The sequence below is a fragment of the Anolis carolinensis genome, chromosome 2 (genome assembly GCF_035594765.1).
Source record: "Anolis carolinensis isolate JA03-04 chromosome 2, rAnoCar3.1.pri, whole genome shotgun sequence".
NCBI classification, from domain to species: Eukaryota; Metazoa; Chordata; class Lepidosauria; order Squamata; family Dactyloidae; genus Anolis; species Anolis carolinensis.
Window position 1 is genome coordinate 324,541,147 of NC_085842.1, and position 27,128 is coordinate 324,568,274.

Genomic DNA, 27,128 nt, shown 5'->3' on the forward strand with positions numbered 1-27,128 from the left:
AACATGAAACAAGAACTGAGTCCAGAGAAGTCCATGAAACAAGGCAAGGCTGGAAACTTGATCCGTGAAACAAGGCAAGGCTTGGAACTTGATCCGGGAAACAAGGAACTGGGGTATGAAGTCCACACACGATCTCTCTCCTCAAGCTGAACAATTGACTCTGCAAGGTTCCCCTTGCGGCAAAACCCCTATATAGGGTCTCGTTTTCCCGCCAACAGAACACTTTCCCTGGAGAACAAGAAGCGAAACCCAACTCTGTCCAGATGCATGACTCCTTAGAATTTCCCAAGGGAAGCAGACCTAATCAGCTAATTGTTTGGCAGCGATTCTGAGACTCCGGCGATTAGCCTCCCTGACTCCTCTATCTCTATTATAATTGTCCTTTCGGGAAAACGGGGGAGAATTCTGCCCAAGGCTTGTTTGGTTAACTTCCTGAGGACAAACATCCTCCAGGTGGAGAGGCTCCGATTCAAGCTGAACCATAGAATCATAGAATCATAGAATAGTAGAGTTGGAAGAGACCACATGGGCCATCTAGTCCAACCCCCTGCTAAGAAGCAGGAAATCGCATTCAAAGCACCCCCGACAGATGGCCATCCAGCCTCTGCTTAAAAGCCTCCAAGGAAGGAGCCTCCACCACGGCCCCGGGGAGAGAGTTCCACTGTCGAACAGCCTTTCTCACAGTGAGGAAGTTCTTCCTGATGTTCAGGTGGAATCTGTGGAAATCCCATGTTTTCCTCCTCGTCTGCCACAATAGCACTAGGAACGGGACTACAAGGCCCATGAGACATCACAACTCCCACAATTCCTAACAGTCCTATCTCCTCTCTCTCTCCTTTTTCCTACTATCAGCTCACACGCAGCACTTGTATTGCATTCTCCTCTGCCATAGAGACCAAATACCACAGTTACTCGAATCTAAGGCTCATCTTTTCTGGCTAAATGGCCTCATCAAAATTAGAGTGCGCATTATATTCACCTCATACATTAATCTTAGCGCTGAGCCAAAGGGGAATCTAAGTGCTGAGCCTGGAGGGACCTCATCTCTAATTAAATGCCCATAACTCCATGCTATGCAATCCTGGGATTTGTAGTTTGGTGAGGCACCTGCATCCTTTGGCAGAGAATTATTGTATGTATGTTCTGAAATGCAGCTTTCTTTCCTTGCTCTATGTTTTTCCTGAAAAGTCGTGGGAGGGGCTAAAGACCATGTCATCCGCTCTGAGATGAGCACAAACTCCATCAGACTTGTAAGACTTTGGGACAGTTCAGATTGCAGACTTTCAAACACTTGCCTGCCATTTATTCTAAGAGAAATGTTCTGACCGGATGGCACACAAAAATTATCTCAAACTTATCTGTAACTGACTGATACGTTGTGTCCCTGTGTATGCTGAACACATGAAGGTTGTGAGTAAACCAAATATGTTACTTTTACCAAAGTTATTGGACTATTGGATTATGACCTGTTGGGATCCTAACCTATTGGGTAGCAGAGTTTCAGGAGTGTTCCTTTAGTTTATTGGGTAATGGAAGATCACCAGGCGCGTAAATGCCTTGTTCCTATTCCATGCTCTCGGCCGACAAAGATTCATGTAGACTTCTTTAAAATAACATGTTTGTTTTACTCACAACTTCATGTATTTTAATATACACATTTACATTTCTTGTCAGGTTAAGCTTTAAAATGTTTCCATTTGTATCTTTAACTTATAGTGTAGTGGTTCTCAACCTGGGTTCCCCAGGTATTTTGGCCTACAACTCCCAGAAATCCCATCCAGTTTACCAGCTGTCAGGATTTCTGGGAGTTGAAGGCCAAAAACATCTGGGGACCCCAGGTTGAGAACCACTGTTATAGTCTTGCTATCAGTCTCTTCAAAACAATATTGCTCTGTATTGGTCTTTTTAATAACAGTCGACTTCCAAGGAACCCAAGCCTCATCTGACTTCTAACTCCTAACACTGGCTTCTGCACTCAAACAGACTCAAGCCTCAACTGACTTCTAACTCCTAACACTGGCTTTTGTACTCAGATTCAAGCCTCAACTGACTTCTAACTCCTAACACTGGCTTTTGCACTCAGACAGACTCAAGCCTCAACTGACTTCTAACTCCCTACACTGGCTTCTGCACTCAGATTCAAGCCTCAACTGACTTCTAACTTCTAACACTGGCTTCTGTACTCAAACAGACTCAAGCCTCAACTGACTTCTAACTCCTAACATTGGCTTCTGCACTCAGATTCAAGCCTCAACTGACTTCTGACTTCTAACACTGGCTTCTGTACTCAAACAGACTCAAGCCTCAACTGACTTCTAACTCCTAACATTGGCTTCTGCACTCAGATTCAAGCCTCAACTGACTTCTACCTTCTAACACTGGCTTCTGTACTCAAACAGACTCAAGCCTCAACTGTCATCCTTTTAAACTCTATTCTAAAACGCCACTGAACCAGTCATATGGTCTGCAGCCCCTCCCTCTGCCTCAAGTACACAGAGCTAAGAAAGCTGCAAACCAAAAAGACAAACACTTCAGGAAATAAACAACACATTATAAACAGACAATACATTAGATAGAGGAAGCTTGGGAAGGTTACTATCTCCAACAAAAGTCAACTTCATTTGTCTCTTTAGTGCATAATATAAAACAAGTTGATTTATGGAAGAGAAGGTGTATTTTTGGGCACTGAAAAACACTTCTGAAGTAGATATTCTCTATTTCCTAACAGTTCAGATACAAACAGATTATTCAGTCTAACAACTGAAGCCAATTGCCTTGTATTACATCTGGTTGTATACCTCTTGAGAAGATTCTACTCAAATGGGTTTTTGGGTCTTCTCTAAAAGGTTATGGATACCATTTTCCAAAAGGTTATAATCTCTAAAGGATCATGCTTTTCTAAAAAAAAAGGTTTTGAAAATGGAGGTGCGTATTAGATTCGATGGCGCATTAGACTTGAGTAAATATGGTTATTTACAAGTGGGATTTCTGAACCCTCTGGTTGTATACCACTTGAGAAGATTCTACTCAAATGGGTTTTTGGCTTTGCTCTAAAAGGCTAATAAGGCCATTTTCTAAAAGGTTATGATCTCTAAAGGATCGTGCTTTTCTAAAAAAAGTTTTGAAAACTGAGGTGCGCATTAGATTTGATGGCGTATTAGACTTGGGTAAATATGGGTATTTCCCACTTTTGGCTTTGCTCTAAAAGGCTATAAAGGCCAATTTCTAAAAGGTTATGATCTCTAAAGGATCGTGCTTTTCTAAAAAAGGTTTTGAAAACTGAGGTGTGCATTAGATTTGATGGTGTATTAGGCTTGGGTAAATACGGGTATTTCTCCACAAGTGGGACTTCTGAATCCAAGGCCTGCCCCTTAGAAGTTCTGCCTCATTGTGATGACTCATGGGCCTTGTAGTCCCGCTCCTAGTGTCCCTGTGGCAGATGAGGATGAAAACATGGGGTTTTCTCCGGATCAACAACAGCCGGAATCCTTTCAGATGCCTGATGTTGATGTTTTTGCCCAAGAAGCAATTAAAAAAGACCTTGAGCAATCCTCGCCTCCTTTTGCCAGGAGACAGTCCTATACTGCGGAAAGGAGAGAAAGGGAGCAGATTCGCAGGAGTCTGAGAATCGCAGCTAAACAAGACACTGATTAGCCATGCTTCCCTTGGGAAAATCTAGGGAGTCTCACATCTGGAGAAAACTGGGTTTCGTTTTTCGTTCTCTAGGGAAAGAGAACGCTGGACACCTGTTTGGCGGGAAAACGAGACCCAGATATAGGTGCCTGGCACGGTTGGATCCGTGCGGAGTCAACAGAGCAGCTTCAGGAGTGAAATCGCGTTCCAGCCTTGTGTGGACTTTGCAAAGTCCGCAAATCCAGTTTCCTTGCCTTGCTCATTCAAGTATTTCAAGAATTGCCTCGCTTTGCTTCTAGCCACGGACCTTGTTTCAAGAATCAAGTCTTGCCCTCGTACCTTGTTGTGGACTTTTACCTTGGACCCTGAAAGACCCTGGACGTTTCCCCACACTATTGCTTGACAATAATGTGTGTTTCGGTTTGGATTTAACTTTGAACTCTAATATCATTTATTGGACAAAACATTTCTGGACTATATTTGACCTCATTTGATAGGTCTGCTTCTGGACTATATTTTCTACTTGTTTTTATTACTTTTATATATTTCCTTAATAAAGATATTAGATAGTTATTGGCCTCCGTGTTTGGTTCTTGGTGCTCCGTAGCCTTGGGGTGTGACACTCATCTAGGGAACACCTAGGGCACCTGCACCCCATGGCACCCTATGTCGCAACACACAGGCCAGAAGGGAGCATCAAGGGGCTCCGGGTTCCGATCCGTGCTGAGGAGCCACACCAGGCTCGACCACCGAAATGGCCCCATCCTGTGCTAGCCCCCTGCTCCCTGTGGCCCTTTCACCCCCACACCGTGCTCACACACACGGCAGGCCACGGCACACCACGCTATGCCATGCCAGGTGGCACACACTCTCATGCATGGCACACGCCGTACTCACCGGCTGCCCAGAGGAGGAGAGAAAAGAAGGAAGAGGTAAGGAGAGAGGAAGGAAGGAAGAGAAAGGAAGCCCCCACCAAGACCTAGCCCCCACACCTCCCCACCGGACGGGAAGGGCTCTTACCACCAGCACATGCTCCAGGAGCTCCAGGTATCCGCTGGCGCACTCCTGGCCGAAGCGCAGGGCCCGGTGGCGCACCTCCCCGCTCACGTCCGGATGGTAGGCCGCCTCCTGCGGAGCGAGACCTCAGTGAGGGTGCACTCTACCCCCCAAACACACACTGAAAGTGAAGACACACTCCACCAAAGCGAGCTCGCTTTCTTTTGTCTGTCTGCTCTGATAATATGAGATGTATTATCCGCAACGATAAAAGTAGGGGTTTACCCTTTTTTTGGGAAAACTTGGCAGAATATTTATTTATTTACTACATTTATAAATATTTAAAGTTTAAATATTATTATTTAATATTTAAATATGCAAACCAAGAAGGACATACACTTCGGGAAATAAACAACACATTGTAAACATTTATTTAAAATACATCTCCAACAAAAGTCAACTTCATTTTGTCTCTTGAGTGCATAATAAAAAAAACAAGTTGATTTATGGGAGAGTAGGTGTATTTTTGGGCACTGAAAAACACTTCTGAAGTAGATATTCCCTATTTCCTAACAGTTCAGATACAACCAGATTATTCAGTCTAACAAATATTTAACTTGGCATATTCAATATTAAATATTAATATTTAATACTAAATATTTAATATTATAAATATTAAATTTATGCATATTTAATATTTAAAGTTAAATATTATTATTTATTTACAAGTTATATGTACATACAATATATCATATTATTAGCATAGCACAATATTAGCTTTATATATTACTATATTGCGTTATACCATCATATTTATTTATTATTATTATTTATTTATTAGTGACATTTATATCCCACCCTCTCTCACCCCGAAGGGGACTCAGAGTGGCTTACAAGTAATATGTACATACAATATATTATATTATTAGCATAGCACAATATTAGCTTTATATATTACTATATTGTGCTATACCATCATATTTATTTATTATTATTTATTTATTAGCAACATTTATATCCCACCCTCTCTCACCCCGAAGGGGACTCAGAGTGGCTTACAAGTTATATGTACATACAATATATTATATAATTAGTATGGAATCATTAGCAGGGTGAGAAGGGTGGAATATAAATGTCAATAATAATAATAATAATAATAATAATAATTTTTCTCCTGACATTTTGCTGGCATCTGTGGCCTCTGGCATCTCCAGAGGTTCTGATGGTAGTAAGGAATTTATTTACACTTGTTTAACAGAAAATGGTTCTTTCCTCCCACCCTGGATATTCTATATGTAATAATAATAATAACTTTATTTTTATATCCCGCTCCCATCTCCCCAGAGGGTACTCGGGGCGACTCACATGGGGACAAGCCCAGTTTCAACATACAATAAATACAGCATAATTAAACCAATGCAAAACAGGTAAAATAGTATAAACATACAAACCAGCATAAAACATCAACATCAAAACATTAGAACATTATAGTCTGAACATAATATACAAACTGTAAGAAAAAATTCAGCAGACTGTACAAGAGGGAATTAAGGATCTCATTACAGAGTTCAATCAATAAGAGTGGGGTGTGATAAAGTGCAGTAGTTGTGGCCACTAATAACTAACTGGAACTATTTATTTGAATGCACATCGAAATAACCATGTTTTAAGGTCCTTTTGAAAGATGGATAGTGAGGGTGCCAGCCTGATCTCCCTGGGGAGGGAATTACAGAGCCAAGGGGCCACCACCGAGAAGGCCCTCTCTCTCATCCCCACCAACCTGATGTATATGTACATCAGGCATTGGTCAACTTCAGCCCTCCCTCCAGGTGTTTTGGACTCCAACTCCCACAATTCCTAACAGCCGGCAGGCTGTTAGGAATTGTGGGAGTTGAAGTCCAAAACACCTGGAGGGCCCAAGTTTGCCCATGCCGGGCATATATACTCCACTTGCTTGACTACCATCAGATATTTTGAAGATGTCAGCCACATATGCAGGCGAAACGGCAGGAGAACAATGCTGCTGGGACATGGTCATACAGCCCGGAAACCACGCAACACCCCAAAACAATCTCATGTACCCCATATCTCGTTGTCCCGGGCAAGGAAGCATGCCCACTTTGTTGCATTGCGCCTCACCCGCTTTGCCCGCTTCCACCCACCTTGCAAGAGCGCAGCATGTCCGCGATGGCGCGTCGGCTGAGGTTGGCGGTGGCGATGACGTCCTCCTGGCGGCACGAGTTTCCGGCCGCCACCGCCTTGGCCGTGGCCATGGTGATGCCCTTGGTCATGCGGATGAAGTCCTCGGGCGTGGAGGTCTTGGCGGGGGGCACCTGGGAGGAGAAGACCTGGAGCAGAGGGGAGAAGGGAGAGGGCAGGGTCAGGCAGGAGCAGAGGGGCAACGTCCGAAGAGGGCAGCAGGGAGGGAGGGTCACTCACGGCCAGCTCCTGGCGGATGTGCTCGATGGTGGCCTCCAGCGCCCGCGTCCCCTTGGTGGCCTCGTCCTCCACCGCCTTCACCGTCTTCAGCAGCGAGGTCACGTTGGTGACCATCACCTGCAAGGAACCAGACAGAGAGCGGCTGAGTCTCAGGTGGAAATGGCCTCCCTCTGCTCTTGGAGCCAGGAAATGCACGGTGAAGGAAAAATAAGTTCAGAATAGGTTAAGGAGAGGGGAGGGAGGGATTTTGAAAAGACCAACAAAAATACTGCAGGTCTTTTGAGGGATTTATAGGAGTTGTAGTTCATCTATATCCAGAGTGCACTATGAACCCAAACAAGGATGGATCCAGACCAAACTTGACATGCATACTCAATATGCCCACAATTCAAGGTGCAGGTTCTTACCTATAAAGCCCTAAACGGTTTGGGACCCACCTACCTTCGTAACCATGTTTCCCCCTATGAACCTGCATGACCTCTTCGTTCATCTGGGGAGGCCCTTCTCTTGCTCCCGCCCCCATCGCAGGCTTGGTTGGCAGGGATGAGGGAGCAGGACTTCTCGGTTGTGGCCCCCCGGATCTGGAACTCTCTTCCCTAGGGAGATTAGGCAGGCTCCCACCCTTACATCTTTTAAAAAGGAGTTAAAAACTTGGTTTTCTCATTGCACATTTGAATAATTCAGTCCCCATGACTTAAATTTAAATTAATATACTTTTTTCCTAGTTTTTTTTCCTTTTCAGATTCATATGTTATTTGAGTGATTATATTCCTTCTGTTTATGTGATTGTTTTAGTCAATCGTTATGTTTTGTTTTTGTCTTTAATTCTTATAGCGTTTTATAGTGTTTTCAGTGTTTTATTGTACAATGTTTTATGCTGATTTTATATTGGAAACCGCCCTGAGTTCCTTTCGGGAGAGAGGGCGGGATACAAATAAACTTTTACTTACTTACTTACTTACTTTTCCGCACTGTTCCCTTTCCCTATAATTAATTGGAAGTCCGTCCCCACCCCAACGTTTGAGAAATGCTTGCACTTTGTCCTTTTGCCCCGAAGCACTTTATAACTATACTATTGCACTTTAGTTCAAATGACCCCTGCATGCTATCCCCCACCAACCTGGTGGTCCATCTTATTTTAAATTTTTACTTATTTTATGTTTTAAATGAGTTTTTATGGTTAATGTATTGTTTTGCATAATGTCGATTTTACTGTATTTTTATTCCTTTTAATATGTTTTATTGTGGTACTTTGTTCAGTGTTTTTGGGCCTTTGCTCTATGTTAGCCACCCAGCCGGGAGATGGAGGCGGGATAGAAAAACAGAGTTACTTACTTACTTACTTACTTACTTACATTGGAATACTGGTGGGTTTTGAGGGGAATTGGCCTGGACATTTTGGAGTTGTAGGTACTGGGATGTATAGTTCACCTGCCATCAATGAGCACTCCAAACTCCACCAAAGATGGATTTGGACCAAACTTGGCACACAGAACCCCCATGACCAGCAAAAATACTGGAGGGGTTTGAGGGGAATGACTCACCAGAGTGGGAGTTGTAGTTTACCCTATGGCCAGAGACCACACTCAAACCCACCCATGATGCATCTAGAGAGCAAACTTGCCCAACATCACAAACTTGAAGCACGGATGGAGTTTCTCAGGGTTAAACTGGCACGATGTCAGTTGTAGTTAGTCCACAATGTTATGCATTTCATACAATTAAAAAATGGACTTTTTCAAATAACCCGGGCAACGGCAGGTACCCATGCTAGGATATATGCGTGTATATGTATATGTGTGTGTGTATGTGTATGTATACTGTAACACACACACACCTGACAGAGATGGGAGGAGTGAAAAATGGCGCAGAAGATTGTTTTGTTTTGGGACAAAGAGAAGCACAAGATGTTTAGGAACAGAGAGACACAGAGATGCTGAATTGAAGGATAAAACTTCCGGCTGAGGAAATGGCCCACCGTCATCCTAAATACAGGTATGAACTAAAAGTCCTATCCTCCACAAATCCCTCCTTAAAGCCAAGAAAATCTCACTGCTGATGAGCTCCCTTTAGGCATAATTTCGTACTGTCTTTCTCTTTCATGGTTCTCTTGGCCATCTATTCTTTGCACTCCCAACAACTCCTACCTTTGCCGAACTCTTCAGCTGGTAGACAGCCGGGTCGTCGCCAGATTTCCCGGCCGCAGCCTTGGTGGCGCTGATGAGATCGCCCAGGGCTTTGGCCACGTCCTTCACGGCATTGATCAAGACCACCTGAAAGGGTGAAGGACCCACATTCAGGATTGGGGGAGGGGGCAAGGGGACACCACCCTGTTCGCCAGCCACGGACCAACCTTGGCCCTCCCTCCAGGTCTTTTGGACTTCAACTCCCACCATTCCTCTCAGCTTAAGTGACTGAGGGGGAAAAGGAAAGGGCCTGAGGCTGTTAAGAATTGCATATGTCCCCGCAAGAAAATAGCAAAACATTTGAAAAAATACAAATTATAAATGCTGGAAATGTGAGAAAAACGAAGGAACCTTTTACCATCTATGGTGGAATTGTGAGAAAGCCAAAATATTTTGGGGAAAAATATATGAACCAATCCAAAAAAATTTAAAACATAAAATACCCCTGAGCCCAGAACATTTCTTACTCAGAATGACTAAATACAGATAAAGATAATGATAAATACACACAAATGTCTATACAATGTTGAAGAGATAAGCAAACACTATAAAGGTTCAAAACATAAAAAGAGATGTGACATGTAAAGGCCACAGAAATAGTCAGGGCTCTCTGAGTATACAGCTATCTTCTTTCTATGTGAAAAAGATAAGCAAATACTATAAAGGTTCAAAACATAAAATGCACTATGTAATTTAGAGCATCATAATATAAAATGCACTATGTATTTGCTTATGTTTTTCACATAGAAAGAAGATAGCTCTATACTCAGAGAGGCCTGACTATTTCTGTGGCCTTTACATGTCACATCTCTTTTTATGTTTGGGACCTTTATAGTGTTTGCTTATCTAAATACAGATAAACTCTTTATATATCTTACTACTGCGGCAAGAATTGTATATGCCAGATCATGAGTACCATCCCAGAGACAGAAGAATGGATAGGAAAAGTAATAGATGTCATGAACATGGATACATTGACTGTAATACTCTCAAGATCACAATGGAAGAACACGAAAGAGACACACTGGACCCCCTTTACAGAATGGTTAAAAATCAATAAAGTCAAATGGACAATCTAAAAATAGAAGAGCACTGAACCATCAAAATGGACAATGCAAACAAATCACTACCGCTAGATGTTATAGAAAAACAAGATACTATTAAACTCCGATTCTTCAGGATACTATTAAACAGATAGAAGAAGAAAGAAATACTTTTTTTCGCCACGAAGAATGGAAGGACACCCTTTTCATGTTTTTTCTTTTCTTTCTTTTTCCTACTTTCCTTTTCTTGGATTGTTCCCCCACTTCTATGTAAAAGAAACTGATTTTACTTAGAATAATTTTTTTTTAAAAAAAGGAATGGTAGAAGTTGAAGTCCAAAGTCCAAATATAATAGCTCGACCTAAGCCCGACCAAGAAGCCATGAGATCATGCCTCACACACCTGGCCTTCCTTTTCCCTCTCAGCTTAAGCGGCTGAGGGGAAAAAGGAAAGGGCCTGAGGCTGTGAGGAATGGTGGGAGTTGGAGTCCAAAACACCTGCAGGGAGGGCCCAAGTTGGTCCATGCCTGCTATACATCCTATTCATTCCCATGTTCCCCTTCCTGTTGCTCACCTGAGTCTCTGGGTCTTCGGAGCCCAGGCTGGCAGCGCCCAGCTTGACCACCTCGGCCAGGCGTGTGATGGTGGCCACGGAGGACTGCGCCGCTTGCGCCAGCTTCTCCTGGCTGGCGGTGGCATTCTGCACCAGCACCTTGGTGTCCTCCACCAGCGCCTTCGCCGTCTTCAGGATGCCCTCCCTGCCGAGGAAGGACCAGACAGGTGTTATTACGTTTTTGTTGGGGTAAAATGTAAAATGTTTACTACCAATATTGACTTGAGTCCCGTGCGCCATCAAATCTAATGCGCACCTACCAATACTGACTCCAGTCCCATGCACTATCAAATCTAATGCGCACCTCCATTTTCAAAACCCTGAAACCAAAAAAAGTATTTGCTGCCGACTACTAATGCATTGCAGCTGCAGTGGGAGGGATAAAGCAGAGTATAGATAATAATAATATCAGTAATAATAATAGTTCTACAAGGACTAGAATCTTCTCTGCCTAAGAATGCTGATGCCTCACCAAACTAGAAATCCAAGGAACCCATAGCATTGAGTTATGGCCATGAAATGAGAGATGATGTTTTTACGATAGAAGTAATTAGGAAATAATAAGAATAATAACAACAACAACAATAATTGCAAAGGCTCTGGCATAAACTAGGACAGGTGGTCCCAGTGGTAATTGATACACTGGGTGCCGTGCCAAAAGATCTCAGCATTTGAAAACAATAAACATTGACAAAATTACAATCTGTCAACTGCAAAAGGCCACTTTACTGGGACTTCAAGTGTTTGACTTGTGATTCTGTGATATGAAATCCAGCATATATATCTCGTTTGCTGTGTCATACTAAGTGAAAAAGTATTGGTATGGTTTTGTTTTTGTGGGTAGAGGTGTTTTATATGTTTTATATACTGGATTTTTTGTAAGTCTGTGTTTAGTGACCAAATATATATATATACACACACACACACACACACACACACACACACACACACACACACACACACACACATATATACATACACACACACACACACACACACACACACACATATATATATATAAAAACTTGGTTGTTTGTTGGTCTCTGTTTTGCGACCGAATATATATATTTAACTGGGTTGTTTGTACATTTGTTGGTCTGTGATTTGTGACCGAAAATCTAAATCTAATCTAATCTATCTAAATCTAATCTAATCTAATCTAATCTAAATCTAAATCTAATCTAATCTAATCTATCTAAATCTAATCTAATCTAATCTAATCTAAATCTAAATCTAAATCCATAATAAAAGTGAAAACCCATGTGTGTGTATGTGGCACGGGTATCCGCTCACACAGACAGCCTCCAGCCTCCACAAACAGGCTATAGCTTCCACTTCTGAAAAGCCAGCAAGTCACTCCTTTTCACTGACATTACAGTTACAGCGAGTTCCATGAACATGTAACCCAACCCCTGCCAATATCCTTACCAAACACTACAGCCCACCACCCAAGGGATGCTTTCATTTGGGGACCATTTCATCCTAGATTTTGCTTTTTCTTCCACTAAGGCAGGCATCCCAGGGTTCTCCATTGCTGTGGAATTTGCATGACCCCACCTACTGCCATTCCCTTTCAAATCTTTCTGCATAACAAACAGAGCAGAACTGACCTGCAACTAAACTTACTGGGCAAAACTCAGTTGCAACTAAACTTACTACAGGAGTTTGGGGATTCACTGCACAAGGTGGAAGTTGTACTTCACCCTGCATCAAGTCAGACCACTCCAACTCCTACTGGGGAATGTACAGGACTTGTAGTTCATATATACCCAGAACGCTATCAACCCAAACAATAATGGGTCTGGACTAAACTTGCCATGCATACCTGATATGCCCAAATTTCAATACTGGTGAGTTTTGAGGGGAATTGGCCTGGACATTTGGGAGTTGGAGGTACTGGGATTTATAGTTCATCTGTAATGAAGGACCACTTCGAACCCTACTGATGATGGACCAGGACCACACTTTACACACAGAACCCCCATAACCAATACAACATATTGGATAAATTTGGGGAAAAGGGAGTTATAGTTCACCTGCATCCAGAGAAACAGTGACACCCCCCCCCCCAACAATGGATCAGGACCACACTTCGCACAGAGAACCCTCACGACCAACTGAACATGCTGCACATGTTTGTGGGAAGGGGCCTTTATTTTGGGAGTTGTAGTTCACCTGCATCCAAAAACCACTGAACCCAGCCAATGACAGATCTGGACCAAACTTGGCAAACAGACTGAACATTGCCTGCTGTGGATACTGACAGATGTTTCGGGACAACTGACCCTGGAATCTGGGAGTTGTAGTATTTCACCCCCAATCCAGAGAGTACTGCAGCCACCCGATGACCAGCCAACGACAGATCTGGACCACACTTGATACACAGCCCCAAAATGGCCAACTTTGGGAAGGATTGAGCCACGATTCTGGGAATTTCAGTTCACCCACTCCAAACAGAATACTTAACATTGAAAGACAAATAATACCATTCTCAAATGACCCGGGCAACGCCGGGTTCCCAAGCTAGTATATATATATTTTAAAGTGTTGCCTTGCTGTGGGGCCCCAGAGACCCTCCTCCCTCCTCCCCTCTCCTCGCCGTCCTTACCTGTGGTCAGCAAACGTCTCTGCGTTCTCCCGGTTGAGGGTGCCGGCCGTGGCAAACATGATGGTGGTGTCCAGGTCAGCGATGATGCCGGACACAGCGCTGGCCGCGGTGATGCAGGCCTGGGTGCCCCGGTTGCCGGCCTGCAGGGCTGCCAGGACGTGGGAGACCTGCGGGGAAGAGCGGAGGCATTTGCATCCATGCAGACCCCGGAACACAGCAGGAGGGGCATCTCCGGACCCCCAGGCCTGACTCCTTCCCACTGCAGGCCTTTGTGGCCTTCAAAATGTGCCCACTTGAGGTAGAAAGGCATCTCATAAAACAGCCAAGGGAAATCTTCAACCTTTCCTCCAGGTGTTTTGGATTTCAATTCCCACCGGATGTTTGGAATTGCAGGGGTTGAAGTCCAGAACACCTGGAGGGCGGGCTGAATCCTGACAAGAGTGCGGTGCTCCTGGTCAGTTGGAAGGCAGATCAGGGTATAGGGATGCAGCCTGTGCTGGATGGAAGGGGTTGCATTCCCCCTGAAGACACAAGTGTGCAGTCTGGCACTATTAAAAATTGTTTGCCAGCTGCACCCGTACCTTGAGACATCAGATCTGGCCATGGTAGTCCACACCTAGTCACATTCCATTTGGACTACTGCAACACTCTCTACGTGGGGCTGACGTTGATGTTTAATGTATTATTAATTTATGATAGTCTTTATTTATTTGTTGGCTGCACTTTATGGCATTTATGCCACTGTATGTTGTTAACTGCCCTGAGTCCCCACTGGGGAGACAGGGCAGGATACAAATAAAGTTTATTATATTATTAGGTAAAGGTAAAGGTTTTTCACTGACGTTAAGTCCAGTCATGTCTGACTCTGGGGGTTGGTGGTCATCTCCATTTCTAAGCCGAAGAGCTAGCGTTGTTCATAGACACCTCCAAGGTCATGTGGCCGGCATGACTACATGGAGCGCCATTATTATTATTATTATTATTATTATTATTATTATTATTATTATTATTATTATTATTATTATAGCAAACCACACATCAAACATGAAGTGGCAATAGGATATCAGAGCACGAATAAATAAAACACAGCAGACCCTAAGCATAGGATCCAGGCGCGCACGCCCCCCTCCCCAGCCCTTTCTGGGTACCTTCTCGGAGACCCTCCGGGCGCACTCGATGAGCTCCTTCTTGGTGTAAGCGTCGCTGGGGCTGCACTGGAGGGCACCGGCCTTGGTCACAAGAGCGGCACAGCCGTGGCCCAGCTCCTGCACCCGGTTCTTGATGTGGGAGCCAATCTGGGGGGGGGGGGGGGAGAACAAAACCCGGGTTGCAAGAGAAGCCTGAACTCATCCCTTCTGCACATCCATGGTCAGAAGTTGCCTTTGGTTCCACTCAGGAAGAAAGACGGCACATATAAATATATATATTAACTAGCTGTGCCCGGCCACGCGTTGCTGTGGCGAAGTCTGGTGGTATGGGAAATAAAGTATCTTATATTATCTGCTTAGAACTGGATTATATGAGGCCCCTTCTACACAGCTGGATAAAATGCACACTGAAGTGGCTTATATGGCAGTGTGGAGTCAAGATAATCCAGTGCAAAGCAGATAATATAAGACTATAAATGGGTTATATAGCTGTGTGGAAGGGCCTTGAGTCTGCACTGGCATATAATCCAGTTAAAATCAGATAATTTGTATTTTATAGGCAATGGGGAAGAGGCCTAAGTGAGACCTACCTCTGCCTGTCCCCTGGGCTGAGTGGGTTGGTAGGAGACCAAGTGGGTGGAGCTTAGCCTTCTAACTGGCAGCAATTGGCTAAAACAATTATTGCTCTCCCTCTAATTAGGACTTTATTTTTCTTTTCTTTTTGTTGTATGAACACAGAGGCATGGATGAGGGGTTGTGCTGCCAAGTTTAGTGTTTCTGGGATGTGTAGTTTTGTTGTTTTGTCCTAGGCCGAAATTTCATTACCCTTTTATATATAAAGATAAGAATTGAGAAAACCCTGGGGGTGTCTTTTGCCTCAAGGTTTATGCCTTGAAGGCATCTCCAGAAGGAAGATTGGACTCTATAGCTGCCCCTTGGAACATCTTTATTTCCTCCCCCAGCTCGAAAGGCATCCCTCACCTCCTCGTTCTCGGCTGTAATGGCTGCTGGCTTGGCCTGGTGGGCCAGCTGTCCGTAGTCGCTGGTGAGCTGGTTGGCCAACGTGCCCAGTTCATCTGGGTTGGTGGTCGATTTGGTGACCTGCGGGTGGGGAAGGCGCCACGGTGAGGAGGAGCGCCCTTCAGAAGGCCCTTCTGCCCCACCTCTGGACACGGAGGAGCCGGCTGCCCCTCCCCACCCTCCCAGCTGCCCACAGCCCCCTCCTCACCATCTCTTGGACAGTCACAGCGATGGCCTTGGCGGTCTTCACCATGGTCGTCTGGTAGTCCACAAAGGCCCCATCCGGTTCCCCTACGGGTCCCTCATCCAGCTGCAGAGAAAAGGACAAGACACGTTTCTTCCATGGGATGCTGTGACATGCTGCTCCTGTTCAGGTCACTCATGGGTCACAGTGGCTAGTCTCGGCCTTTTGTATTGGTCGCACTTCTCCTGATTACTTGACATTAATTCGGGGCTCCTCCCAACCCAATGTGACCTTAAATGAATCTGTTGCACCTTATCTATTTCTGAATTTGCAACTCATAATGTGCACTTTGCTTATCCACTACTGCAACCTCATTGTTTTTAATTCGATGTCTTATTACTGCGTTTCTGTTTTTTTCGGTTATTGTGTTTATATTATTATTGGTTTTTGTTATTGTATTTTGATGTTTCGTATTTTGTTATTGTTTTGTACCTGATTTTGCTGTAAGCCGCCCCGAGTCCCCTTTGGGGAGATGGAGGCGGGATATAAATAAACTTATTAGTAGTATTATTATTATGCTCTCAGTCCCACCCGCCTCACATGCACGGCAGGTGGGGACGAGAGACAGGGCCTTCTCGGTGGTGGCTCCCCGGCTGTGGAACTCCCTCCCCAGTGACATCCGGCAGGCCCCATCCCTTTTGGGGTTCAGAAAAAAACTGAAGACCTGGCTATGTACGCAGGCATTTGAAGAATAAGCATGTGTTGGCTTCGACGCGGTCTGAATTACGGCTCTTGTATAAAGTCTGGTGGATGAATGGCATAAGCACTTTGCATTGTTTTAAACTTTGTATATTGTATTTTATGACTATTTTATGACTATTTTATGACTGTTTTAACTGTTTTAATCATTTTAGTTTATTGTATATCAGTGTAACGGCATCAATTGCCACTTGTAAGCCGCCCTGAGTCCCCTCGGGTGAGAAGGGCGGGGTATAAATAATTGAAATAAATAAATAATAATAATAATAAGAAATATTATTATTATTATTATTATTATTATTATTATTATTATTATTTTATGACACAGCAAACAAGATAGACATGCTGGATTTCGTATCAAAAAATCACAAGTCGAACACTTCCCAAGTGTATAGGACTATGTGATGTATTTTCGGATGATGCGTGCAGATCCCAGCAGGGTGGCCTTTTGCAGTTGGCAGATTGTGATTTTGTCAATGTCTATTGTTTAGTGTGCCCATCACCACCGGGACCACCTGTACTGGTTTCTGTCAGAGTCTTTGAAGTTCAATCCTGAGGTCCTGTTAGCGGCTGAGTTTTATTATTATTATTATTATTATTATTATTATTATTATTATTATTATTATTATTATTAGTCTCCTGGTCAGGTGCCCACAGCCAGTTCTTTGCCACAATGGGGCATGGGCCAGGCAGGTTAGCTCCCAACTCTATCACAGTCTATGCAAGGAATCTGCAGTGCTGCCCACCCGTTTGAGCCCTGGGACTACTTCTGCAACAGCGGTCCAGTAAGAAGCGCCCTTTGCTTCCCGGAAGCCTTTTCTGAACACGGTGGTGTGCTTTTCTAGACCAATGTGGCGTGAAGTCACCCAAAAGACAGCCAAGAAGGAGGTCTCTTGCAGGAGAGAAGAGGGAACCAAGCAAGAAACAAGACTAGGAGGTCTGAAGAGGGATAAAGTTCAGGTTATGTGCTGCATGGCTCCATATCTCTGATGGGCTACGGAAGCTCCATGACAACTGACCACAAGGCCTCCCTCACACCCTGCAGACCAGTGCTCAAATTTCCCTGCTCCATGGCCACAGCGCAAGTGGGGTTCCACTCTAGATCCAGTTCTGAATCAGCCCAACCTTTTAAAGAGATGGGACCTCTTTGCAGATACAGTAGAGTCTCACTTATCCAACATAAACGGGTCGGCAGAACGTTGGATAAGCGAAAATGTTGGATAATAAGGAGGTATTAAGGAGAAGCCTATTAAACATCAAAATAGGTTATGATTTTACAAATTAAGCACCAAAACATCATGTTATGCAACAAATTTGACAGAAAAAGTAGTTCAATATGCAGTAATGCTATGTTGTAATTACTGTATTTACGAATTTAGCACCAAAATATCACGATGAATTGAAAACATTGACTACAAAAATGCTTTGGATAATCCAGAACGTTGGATAAGCGAGTGTTGGATAAGTGAGACTCTACTGTATAAAGAAATAAGCAATTGCTTAGTCAAGCTGACTGGAAAGCGAAATCAAGTGGACAAGAACATTGTGAAATTGGAATACAGGACTGAGAAACTAGAGAATTTATCAGACAAATCAGAGCATGACAACAAGTAGAAGATTCTGTATGTGCTGACTGTCTTAGATCTCAAGGAACGAGAGAAAGCGAGAGCTACCAGAACAACAGAGGGAGGATCTCTAGGCTAAAATGATTGGGGCTTTTTGCTGATTTTGGGGGGAATTTCACTCCAGATCCAGTGGCCACAGGCAGACAAACAGCCACAGGGCCACTGCAGTCCGGCAGAGAAGCCATGCCCCGGCCAGTGGGCCTTCTGAGAACCCCATAAGCCCACATTTCAAAAGTGAGGACATGTGCCATGGCTTTCTGCTACAACATCAACAGGTCCTCCCAAAGTTCAGAGGAGACCTTCCCTTCCGCAGCAAACTTCCCTTTCTCCCACAATTAGAGGAGGAAGGGGCTCACAGTCTGTGGGCAGGACCGTGCCTGAGCACCCTGGCCCTTGTGGCCTCGCAGCCATACTGCCCGGTCATGCCACTGTCTCCCTGGCGCACCTGGTTGATGGCTTGTGTGATGGAGTCCACCATGCCGCCCACCACGCCTGCTGCGCTGGCAGCCTCGTTCAGGGTGGCCGTGAGGTCCTCCACAGCTTCCTTCATCATCTGCACAGCCTCGTCCAGGGCTTCCTGCGTGTGAGGCGCTTGCTGTGGAGAGAAAGAGAGAGAGAGCACAGGTCAGATTGCAGGGAGTGGGGCACAAAGAGGATACTTTGGTGATGCCAATAGGTGGAAAAGGAAGATGATTCTGGCCACTCAATCCACACATCCATGTCGACCACCCAGGCTCCCCTACCCCACGCTCAACTTGCCCCACCTTGGGGTTTCCACCAGCTTCCTTGGCGGTGTAGAGCATCTGCAGGGCCGACTCGGCCAGCGTCTTGGTCTGGTCCAGGAGGTTCATCTGCTGCTGGTGGTTGAGCATCTTGGAGGCGGCGCCCACGGCCGCCAGCACCAGGGGCTCAAAGTACTGGGCCAGCTGAGACACCTGCGGAGAAGGAAGACACAGAATGGAAGTCCTGCTGGGGAACAAGGAGGGAAGGACTTGGAGGCTAGCTCTTCACGACCATCATAGTTGCAATCAGCCTCTTGCAATGCTTTGTCTGCCCTGGTTTCTTCACAAAGAGTTTCAACACAAAAAGTGAGACCAAGAATTCTCGCTGTGCAAAGAGCTGGAGTTGGGAGACCCTGCGAGAGACTATAGTAGACATGGGCAAAGTTCGGCCCTCCCTCCAGGTGTTTTGGACTTCCATAATTCCTAACAGCCTACTGTGGGAGTTGAAATCCAAAACACCTGGAGGAGGGCCGAAGTTGGCCCATGCCTGGGCTATAGGGAGAGCAGGGATGAACCAGAGGGGAAAGGGCCAGGCAGTGGATAGAGAAGCCACAGACGAATATGGCAGGCCATTCCTTTCAACTGGCTGGGGAAAGGGACTCCCACTTCACAGGTCCTCCTTTCAGTCTCTCCTGGGAGTCCACTTCCAGAGACGTTGGAGAGTGTCATTGGTGGATCTTCATGTGACAAAAGAAGAGTGTCAAGTTTGGCAAGGGCTGGAAGAGGAGGCCACAAACTCTTCCTCCTACCTAGGACTGAGTAGGAAAGAACATGGGCGAATGGGCACAGTCCTGCCTTGGCAGCCATTGGCTACGGGGCAAGAGTTCCTGCAGGAATAACCTTCCTCTATATGTGGTTGTAGCTCCCCACTGGGTTCCATATGCAGCCCACCCCGATGGCCACCTGAAAGCAGTCCAAAGCATCTGACACCCCACAAAAACAGTCCTACAAGGTCAACCCATACATTGATATCCAGGCGGCATTTGTCTGATGGTGGGCATCTGCTGAGGACCTTCAGAGGGAGGACCTTTGCACTCACGGAAGGACTGAACTAGAAGGTCAGCCATCCCTTTCTCTTGGGCCATGCCACTCCACTGCTTCCCCTCCTGGATCTGGCCCAACGTCTGGGTCCAGGACATGGAGCAGGGCAGACCCCAAAAGGGCTCCCCACAATACCCTGTGCCCAAGCTGGGAGGCTTCGGCTCGGGCGGCTCCAGCCACCGGCTCAATGAGGTTGCTGATCTCCTGGACTGCGGTCATCATCTGGTTGTGCAAGGCCTGTGGGGAGAGAAAGGGGCCGGGGAAGGGGGATGAATCCCTAGAAAGGCTGCCCCAGGAAGCACTGGGTCAGAACCGCTTCCTCCGGCTGACGAACCACAGTAGCAAGATACTTGGATTTTCAGTCCTGACAAAACAAGCTCCATCTCAAATCTTGCTTTTCTGCAATTTGGCAAACTTTGGCAAGTGGGCGTGCTTAAACCGTACAAAGGAAAAGCCCCATTGCTAGAAATTGGGATGGGCCATGGTGGAGGCTTTTTCAGTTTGGAAACCCCCTTCCTCTTTCTGACAGCAACATGGGACAATACAATGAACAGGAGCAGGCACTGTGAGCAGGAACAGCACACTGCTACTGATGGAAAGAGCAACCTTCTACAAGCCTCCAATACTAGTTATTTATTCTGTATATAATATAGGTTGTTTACTATATTGTATGTATATATTGGTATGCAGTTTTTCCCTTAACTCTATGTTGTTTGAAGTTGTGGGAGGGACTGCCGACCATGTGACCCAGATCTGAGAATGTTCAGAGTGAGATTCCATTTTAGAATCCATTTGAATCACAAGTCAGTTGGAAGTCAGCTCAGTTGGTTGATGTCAGAGTATGAGTCTGTTTACATCAGAAGTACAATGCAGTATAGCTGATGTATGAAGTTAGGTGAGTATAGTTGAGTATAGTACAGTATGCTGCAGTGAGTAGTCCGTTAATATTAAGTCAACAAGAGAGTGAAGAGAGTGTTCAGTAAACATGAAACCAATAAGCAATGTACCTGTCTGCTGAATGCATGAAGATTGTAAGTAAATCAACTACGGTATGCTACTTTTAACCAAGACTACTTACTTTTGGTCTCTTGAGAGCATGATTTGAAAGCAATATATTTTATGAGAGTGGATGTCTTTTGGGCAACTGAAACAACACTCCTGAAGATCTGCTATATATTTTATGCATTGGTATATCTTTATCCCTAACAGTTCAGAGAGATAACCAGGTATACCGTTCTAACAACTGAGAAGCCTAACTTGCCTTACATGATTAACTAAAAAGTTTTTAACTCTTCTCAGGAAGGTCATGCTTTCCAGAAAGTTACAGTCTCTAACAAGATGACATTCCAAAAGGTTAGGATTATCCCCAATAATGTGAAAACCAATTAATCTCCAAAAGGGTCACACTTCCAAAAGGCTTTGGAGGTTCCTGGTTTTCTAAAAGCTAAATGGCGAGTCTCCAGGCAGGAGCAACGAAGTGCTGGGCAGACCCTTGGGGTCAAGGAGCCCTCTAGAACCACAAAAGGCTGATTGTTTTCCCCTTCTATTTAACTCCTCTGACTGAGAAGCTGTCATTGGGCCAACAATGATCGGGGCCGCTTCCATATCCCAGTGACAGACACATCAGAATAGGAGACCTCTTCCCCATCCACCTGAGTACTTAGTCCTAATCTTTTTTTATACTGGTTTTAAACCACTTCATTAGATGTGTTGCAATAGCAGATTCCCAAATTAGCTTAGTGTTTAGACCTTATTTTATTTTTTTGGTTGTTTAATGTTTGGTGTTTATTTTGCTTGGGTGATGTTTGTGTTTGCTGTTCTAGTGTTGCACAGATCCTATGTAAGGTCATACTACCTATTTTTGACATTAATGTTGAAATCTAAAATATATACAGAAAGTCTTTACTTTCTTCCCATGGCTCACCTCGTGGGAGATGCCCTCGCGGGGGGCCAACTGCTGGCTAATGGCGGCCAAGGAGGCCTGGTCCACGTCCCGGATGCACTTGGTCAGCTGCTCAATGGCCTCGTCGCACTCACGCTGCCCAGGGGCCTTGTCCCTGCGGGAATGGCCACAGACGGTCAGTGAGGCACCCCAGCCAGGCCACTCAATCCCCCTCCCTGGGGCCCACAGCTACATTGCCCAACATGCCAGGTTGTGGCTCACACCGGACCAACAGAAAGCCCAGAGCCATCATCAGATGCTCCCCGGCCACTGCTCCTGACTGGGCCAAACCCACCTCATGTTGGTGATGAGCTTCTTGATGGAGTCGGAGACGGTCCGGGAGTGTCCGGCCAGGACAGACCACTTGGGCGGGTCCTTCGGATTGACAGCCAGCGAGCGCGCCGTCTGGATGAGGCCGGCAGAGCTTTCCAGCATCGTCTTGGCCGAGGCCACAATGGGCTCCATGGCTCTGCGGCCCTGCCAGGTAAGGGGGGAGAGAGGTGGTCATCACTCAAGGGTTCCTGGCCATGGCTCTGCAAGGACCCCCTCCCCTACAGAAAGCCATTCTTTCCCACCAAAGGTGGGGGGCGGGGGTCTGGAGGCTGCTCTTCCGCTCCTTCCGCCCAGTTCCAGGGACGTACCTCTGGGCTGATCTGAGCTGGGACAGTGGCAAACTCGGGGTTGGCGGCAAAGGCGGTCAGGTTATCCACAGCCTCGATCAGGGGAGCAGTGGCTTCGCGGCAGCGCTCCCGGTTCTCTGGGGTAAACGCCCCGTCCAGGGCCTGAGGGGAACACAACCAGGTGGGCAGACGTTCAGCTCCCCCTCCTTGGGGGAGAGAAGCCCACCCCCATGACTGCCCAGTGAGAAAAAGGAAAGGACCCCCACTTGCCTCATCTGGCTTCATGAGGCAGAACAGCCCCCCTCCAAAGGGGAGAATACAGAACTTTATGGCAAGAAAGAGGTACTGGAAGTAAGTGGGCAACCTATGGCTGGCTAGATGTTGTGGGACTCCAATTCCCATCAGCCTCAACCACTGGCTATACTTCTGGAGCTGATAGGGAACCACAGCGGGACAAGTGTCTTTGATTGATTATCTGATCCCCCTCCAGTCTTAGCAGGTTGACCATCCACAGCCTTCCACATATTCCTGGACTACAATTCCCATCAGCCCTAGACAATCATGTTAAAGAGCACTGGAGGCAAAAGACTGGGAGCAACAACTGGAGGAGCTGTGCTTCGCTCTCCGGCAGCCTACAACCAATGGCTTCTCCTTTCTTTTCCGTGCCTCCACCTATATCCCTTTTCTTGGCCAAAGTCTATCCATTAGCCAGAGAAGCCTTCACCAATGTCATATGGCCACATTGAGGGATGGGGACGGAGACATGGACTTTCAGTGCCTTCTGTCAAGTGACATATATACTGGGCTAACACAGAGTTTTGTATTGCTAAAACCCCCTTCTCAATTCTCCTGTTTGTAGGCTGTGCTTGCTCACAGCCTGGAGGGAGGATACACCAATGAGAGGAACAACTGGAGCCCTCCTGCTCCTTCCCTGCCAGCAAGAAGGAACTACAGTAGAGTCTCACTAATCCAAGCCTCGCTTATCCAAGCCTCTGGATAATCCAAGCCATTTTTGTAGTCAATGTTTCCAATATATCGTGATATTTTGGTGCTAAATTCATAAATACAGTAATTACAACATAACATTCCTGCGTATTGAACTACTTTTTCTGTCAAATTTGTTGCATAACATGAAGTTTTGGTGCTTAATTTGTAAAATCATAACCTGATTTGATGTTTAATAGGCTTTTCCTTGATCAGTCCTTATAATCCAAGATATTCGCTTATCCAAGCTTCTGCCGGCCCGTTTAGCTTGGATTAGTGAGACTCTACTGTAGTTCCAAATCCCCTGATCTGAAGCAAGCGCCAGGCATCAGAGGCCCCGTGTCTAAGGGCCATTGGGCAACGGGTTCAAGTCTCAGCATTGTAGACTGGCAAGCTCCCTTGATAAGGGCAGCCCACCTTCCACTACTGTCTCACTGAATGTGCGGGGAGAGAGGTACCTTGATGGTCTTGACAAGGTTGGCAGTGCTGTTGGCCACTTCCTTGGCCGACTGGACAAATTGGCGCTTGGCCACCGGGTTGGCCGTGCGAGAGGAGGCCAGGCGGCAGGTGTTGCAGAGGGCGGACGTGTGCTTGGCCACGATGGTGGCTGCTGACAGGACCTGCAGGGCCAATGAGAGCTTGCTCATCTCAGCCATTTGTACCCACAGACACCCTCCCTTGCCCCATCCAGACAGAAGAATGAAAGGACACCCTTCCTTCTTCTCCCTTCCCTTCTAGGAGCCATTTTCCTGCTTCTGCTCCCAAAGCAGAGCCACCAGACCGTGTGGCATCTCTTGTCGCACTGCCCACAATATCCCTTGCAGGACTTTCATTCCCTTTGAGTAGAGGAGAGACTTTGTTTAGCCTGCCCTGGAAGTCCCACCTGCTCACCAACTGGTCACCTGCCCTTCTGCTCAGTGGCTCACCACAGTGGTCCTTACCTGGGACTGGGTGCAGGCTGGGTCGATGAGGTTCTGGCAGGCCATCTGGATGGCGTGGTTGGCACGAGCAAACTGGGTGGGGTCCACTAGGCCTTGCTGCCCTGCCTGGCTGTTGGGATCGGAGACACCGACCAGGTAGGCTGCCTAGGAGGGGTGAGAGCAGAGTACAAAAGGTAACGAAGATGGGACGGACTCTGTGACTCTGCCCCTTGGTCATGTTCCTCCTACAGAAGGCACAAGAAGGCAGTAGAAGGAATCATGCCCTTTCCGCACTTCCTTACCTGGGCAGCGGCTTCAGTGAATCCGCAGAGGGCCTTGGAGGCAGTGCTGATGGACTCGCCAAACTCGGGCAGCTTGCTATTCTTGGCATTCTGGGAAATGCCCGCCATGGCCTCTCCAAGGACCTGCAGGAGGAAGAAGGAGCATCAGCCGGCCTGCCGAAGGGTTTGGCTAAGGGCCACTGATGGAAATGCATTCTGTGGTGATGAATTACACGCAAAAGCCAGGGCAGGACATCCCCTGCAAGGCCCAGCTGCTTTGTGTGTGACAATCTGGCAGCAAGAGGTCTGTCTTCACAAAGGGACCCTCCTCCTGCACAATGAGTTCTCTCATGGTTTGTTCTCAGCAAGTAAGCAATACCAAAGGGAAAGTCTGGCTCTCTGGTTACAGTCAAATCCTGATTTTGGTTCATCCCAGGTATCCAATCTCTCCATAACACCTGGTACTACAAAAAGTGTTCTAGCAGCCAGGGACATTTGGCCTGATAGAGCCCAACTTCTATTTCTCTCCCCAAGGCCACCTTCTGCCACACCTGTGATCCTCTTGTGACATGGGAGAGATGCCTTTAGAGTCCTGAGGAGGGGAGTTTCGATCCAGCAGGACCCCAGGCAAAGCAAGAGCCACAACCCTGTTCCAGCCAGGCCAGCCTTAAGGGCCACCCAAGAGGCAGGGAGATTCCCCCCCCCCACACCTCACCTTGGAGTTCTCCATGACGCTGTCCAGGCAGTTGAAGTAGGACATGTCATTGACCGCCTGAGTGGGGTTCTCCAGCAGCTCCCGAACAGTCTGGAGGGCAGCAGGGAAGGAAAGGAAGCGGACAGCGGACCACCATTACACCCTGCTGCTTAAGCCCTCTTAGCCCCACCTCACCCCCATGACCAGCCCAGGCCACCTGGCCCAATGTAGCCCATCCCATCCACACAGCCTTGTGTCTCCTCACCTCCAGCTCCCTCAGGGCGTTGTCACACTCCTTCTGTCCTGGCGCTTGCTGGGTGCACATGGTGATCAGTTGGTTGATGCTGTCTGTCACCGCTCTGCAACAGCAGTAAATACCCTGTAAGTCCCCTCTGGGAAGAACAGCTGGATGGGCCTCTCAGGCCAGCCCCTTGGTTTGCCCAGCCCCTCCTCCAAACAAGGGCTTAGGAGAGACCCCACAATTCTGTCCAACCCCACATTCCAGCACAGAACTCTACCGGGCAGCAGCCGCCAGTTGGTTCTTGAGGTTGGGAGCAGCAGGGTCAGCCGAGAGGGCCTTGGCGGCTAGCAGCAGCTTGCTGGATGACATGGAGATGCTCTTCAGGTTGGAGACCACCTGGGCCTGGGCCTCCTTGGACTGTGGAAGGGGAGAAGAGGGAGGATCAAGTGGTCATGCACTGAGACTGGTTGGGGCACTTGCCCTCTGGCACTCCCACCCCCCTTGCTTAAACCAAACATTTCCATCCCCCCCATTGACCACCGGTAAATCCTACCCAAGGGGACCACCCAAGGACCCCCCCCCCCCCCCAGCCACACCAAGGAGCAGCTCTCACCGGAGACTGGCCGGCCATCTCCACGCCAGCCTGAAGGAACTCGTTGAAGTCCTGGCCAAACTTGCCCGAAGCCTTGCCCAGGTCCTGGGCCGTGCCTCTTGAGGCCTGCACCAACTCATTGGCAGACTGGTTGAGACCGGCTGCGGCCTGGTTCAAGTGGCTCTGGGCCTCCTGGAAGTTCTTGGCACTTGGTGGAAACTGGGGCAGGGAGAGAAAATGACGGAAAAAGAGGGTAAGAGACTCTGCAACGGTCTGGGGGTGAAGCAGCTGGCCCTGCCTTCAAGTTGATGAGGACAAAAAACGGTAAGAAGCAGTGGCATCCTGGGCTGCCAACTGTCAGAACTTGCACTGCAGGAACCAGGGTAAAGATGGCAGAAGCAGGCACTTGCATCACCACCTAAAACACATCCCACCTCAACCAGAACCTGCAATAAAACTATGACCAACACCCTGACAGTCTGAGGCTAAAGCTAAACCCAACTGGACTTTCTAGGGGAGCAGGACAGAGAGGAAATTGGTGGCTCTAATGGGGTGGATAAACAGCCTGACCCACTAACACAGCTGTTATCCAGTTATCTAGAAGCTAAACACGGTCCAGCCTAGTAAATTGTCCGATCGAAAACCCACTGTTTGATACCAGGGAAGGCTGAAAGACATTGGCAGAAATGCTTGTGGGGACCCCTGCCAATTAGAGTACTGCACAAGACAGCCCCCGAGAAGCTAACCCAGCCAAGCAGCAGCCTCCTGTATTCTAAGG

General features: G+C 46.8%; 1 protein-coding gene across 4 annotated transcripts in view; it reads right to left on the bottom strand.

Annotated features, from left to right (window-relative positions):
- The window catches only part of tln1 (talin 1), a 124,328-nt gene that overhangs the window by 29,788 nt on the left and 67,412 nt on the right, over positions 1–27,128 (bottom strand). For all 4 annotated transcript variants that reach the window (XM_062972672.1, XM_062972674.1, XM_062972671.1 and 1 more), the window contains 22 exons: positions 26,372–26,569; positions 26,036–26,175; positions 25,783–25,876; positions 25,539–25,628; positions 24,845–24,967; positions 24,564–24,707; positions 24,081–24,242; positions 22,660–22,800; positions 22,314–22,495; positions 22,001–22,133; positions 20,212–20,313; positions 19,018–19,188; positions 18,699–18,848; positions 15,894–15,995; positions 15,647–15,766; positions 14,666–14,812; positions 13,518–13,684; positions 10,871–11,054; positions 9,216–9,341; positions 7,069–7,185; positions 6,792–6,977; positions 4,654–4,761 (listed from right to left, as the gene is read on the bottom strand). In XM_062972672.1, the coding sequence (XP_062828742.1) occupies positions 4,654–4,761; positions 6,792–6,977; positions 7,069–7,185; positions 9,216–9,341; positions 10,871–11,054; positions 13,518–13,684; positions 14,666–14,812; positions 15,647–15,766; positions 15,894–15,995; positions 18,699–18,848; positions 19,018–19,188; positions 20,212–20,313; positions 22,001–22,133; positions 22,314–22,495; positions 22,660–22,800; positions 24,081–24,242; positions 24,564–24,707; positions 24,845–24,967; positions 25,539–25,628; positions 25,783–25,876; positions 26,036–26,175; positions 26,372–26,569 (3,087 nt within the window). The remainder of the gene's footprint in view (positions 1–4,653; positions 4,762–6,791; positions 6,978–7,068; positions 7,186–9,215; positions 9,342–10,870; positions 11,055–13,517; positions 13,685–14,665; positions 14,813–15,646; positions 15,767–15,893; positions 15,996–18,698; positions 18,849–19,017; positions 19,189–20,211; positions 20,314–22,000; positions 22,134–22,313; positions 22,496–22,659; positions 22,801–24,080; positions 24,243–24,563; positions 24,708–24,844; positions 24,968–25,538; positions 25,629–25,782; positions 25,877–26,035; positions 26,176–26,371; positions 26,570–27,128) is intronic.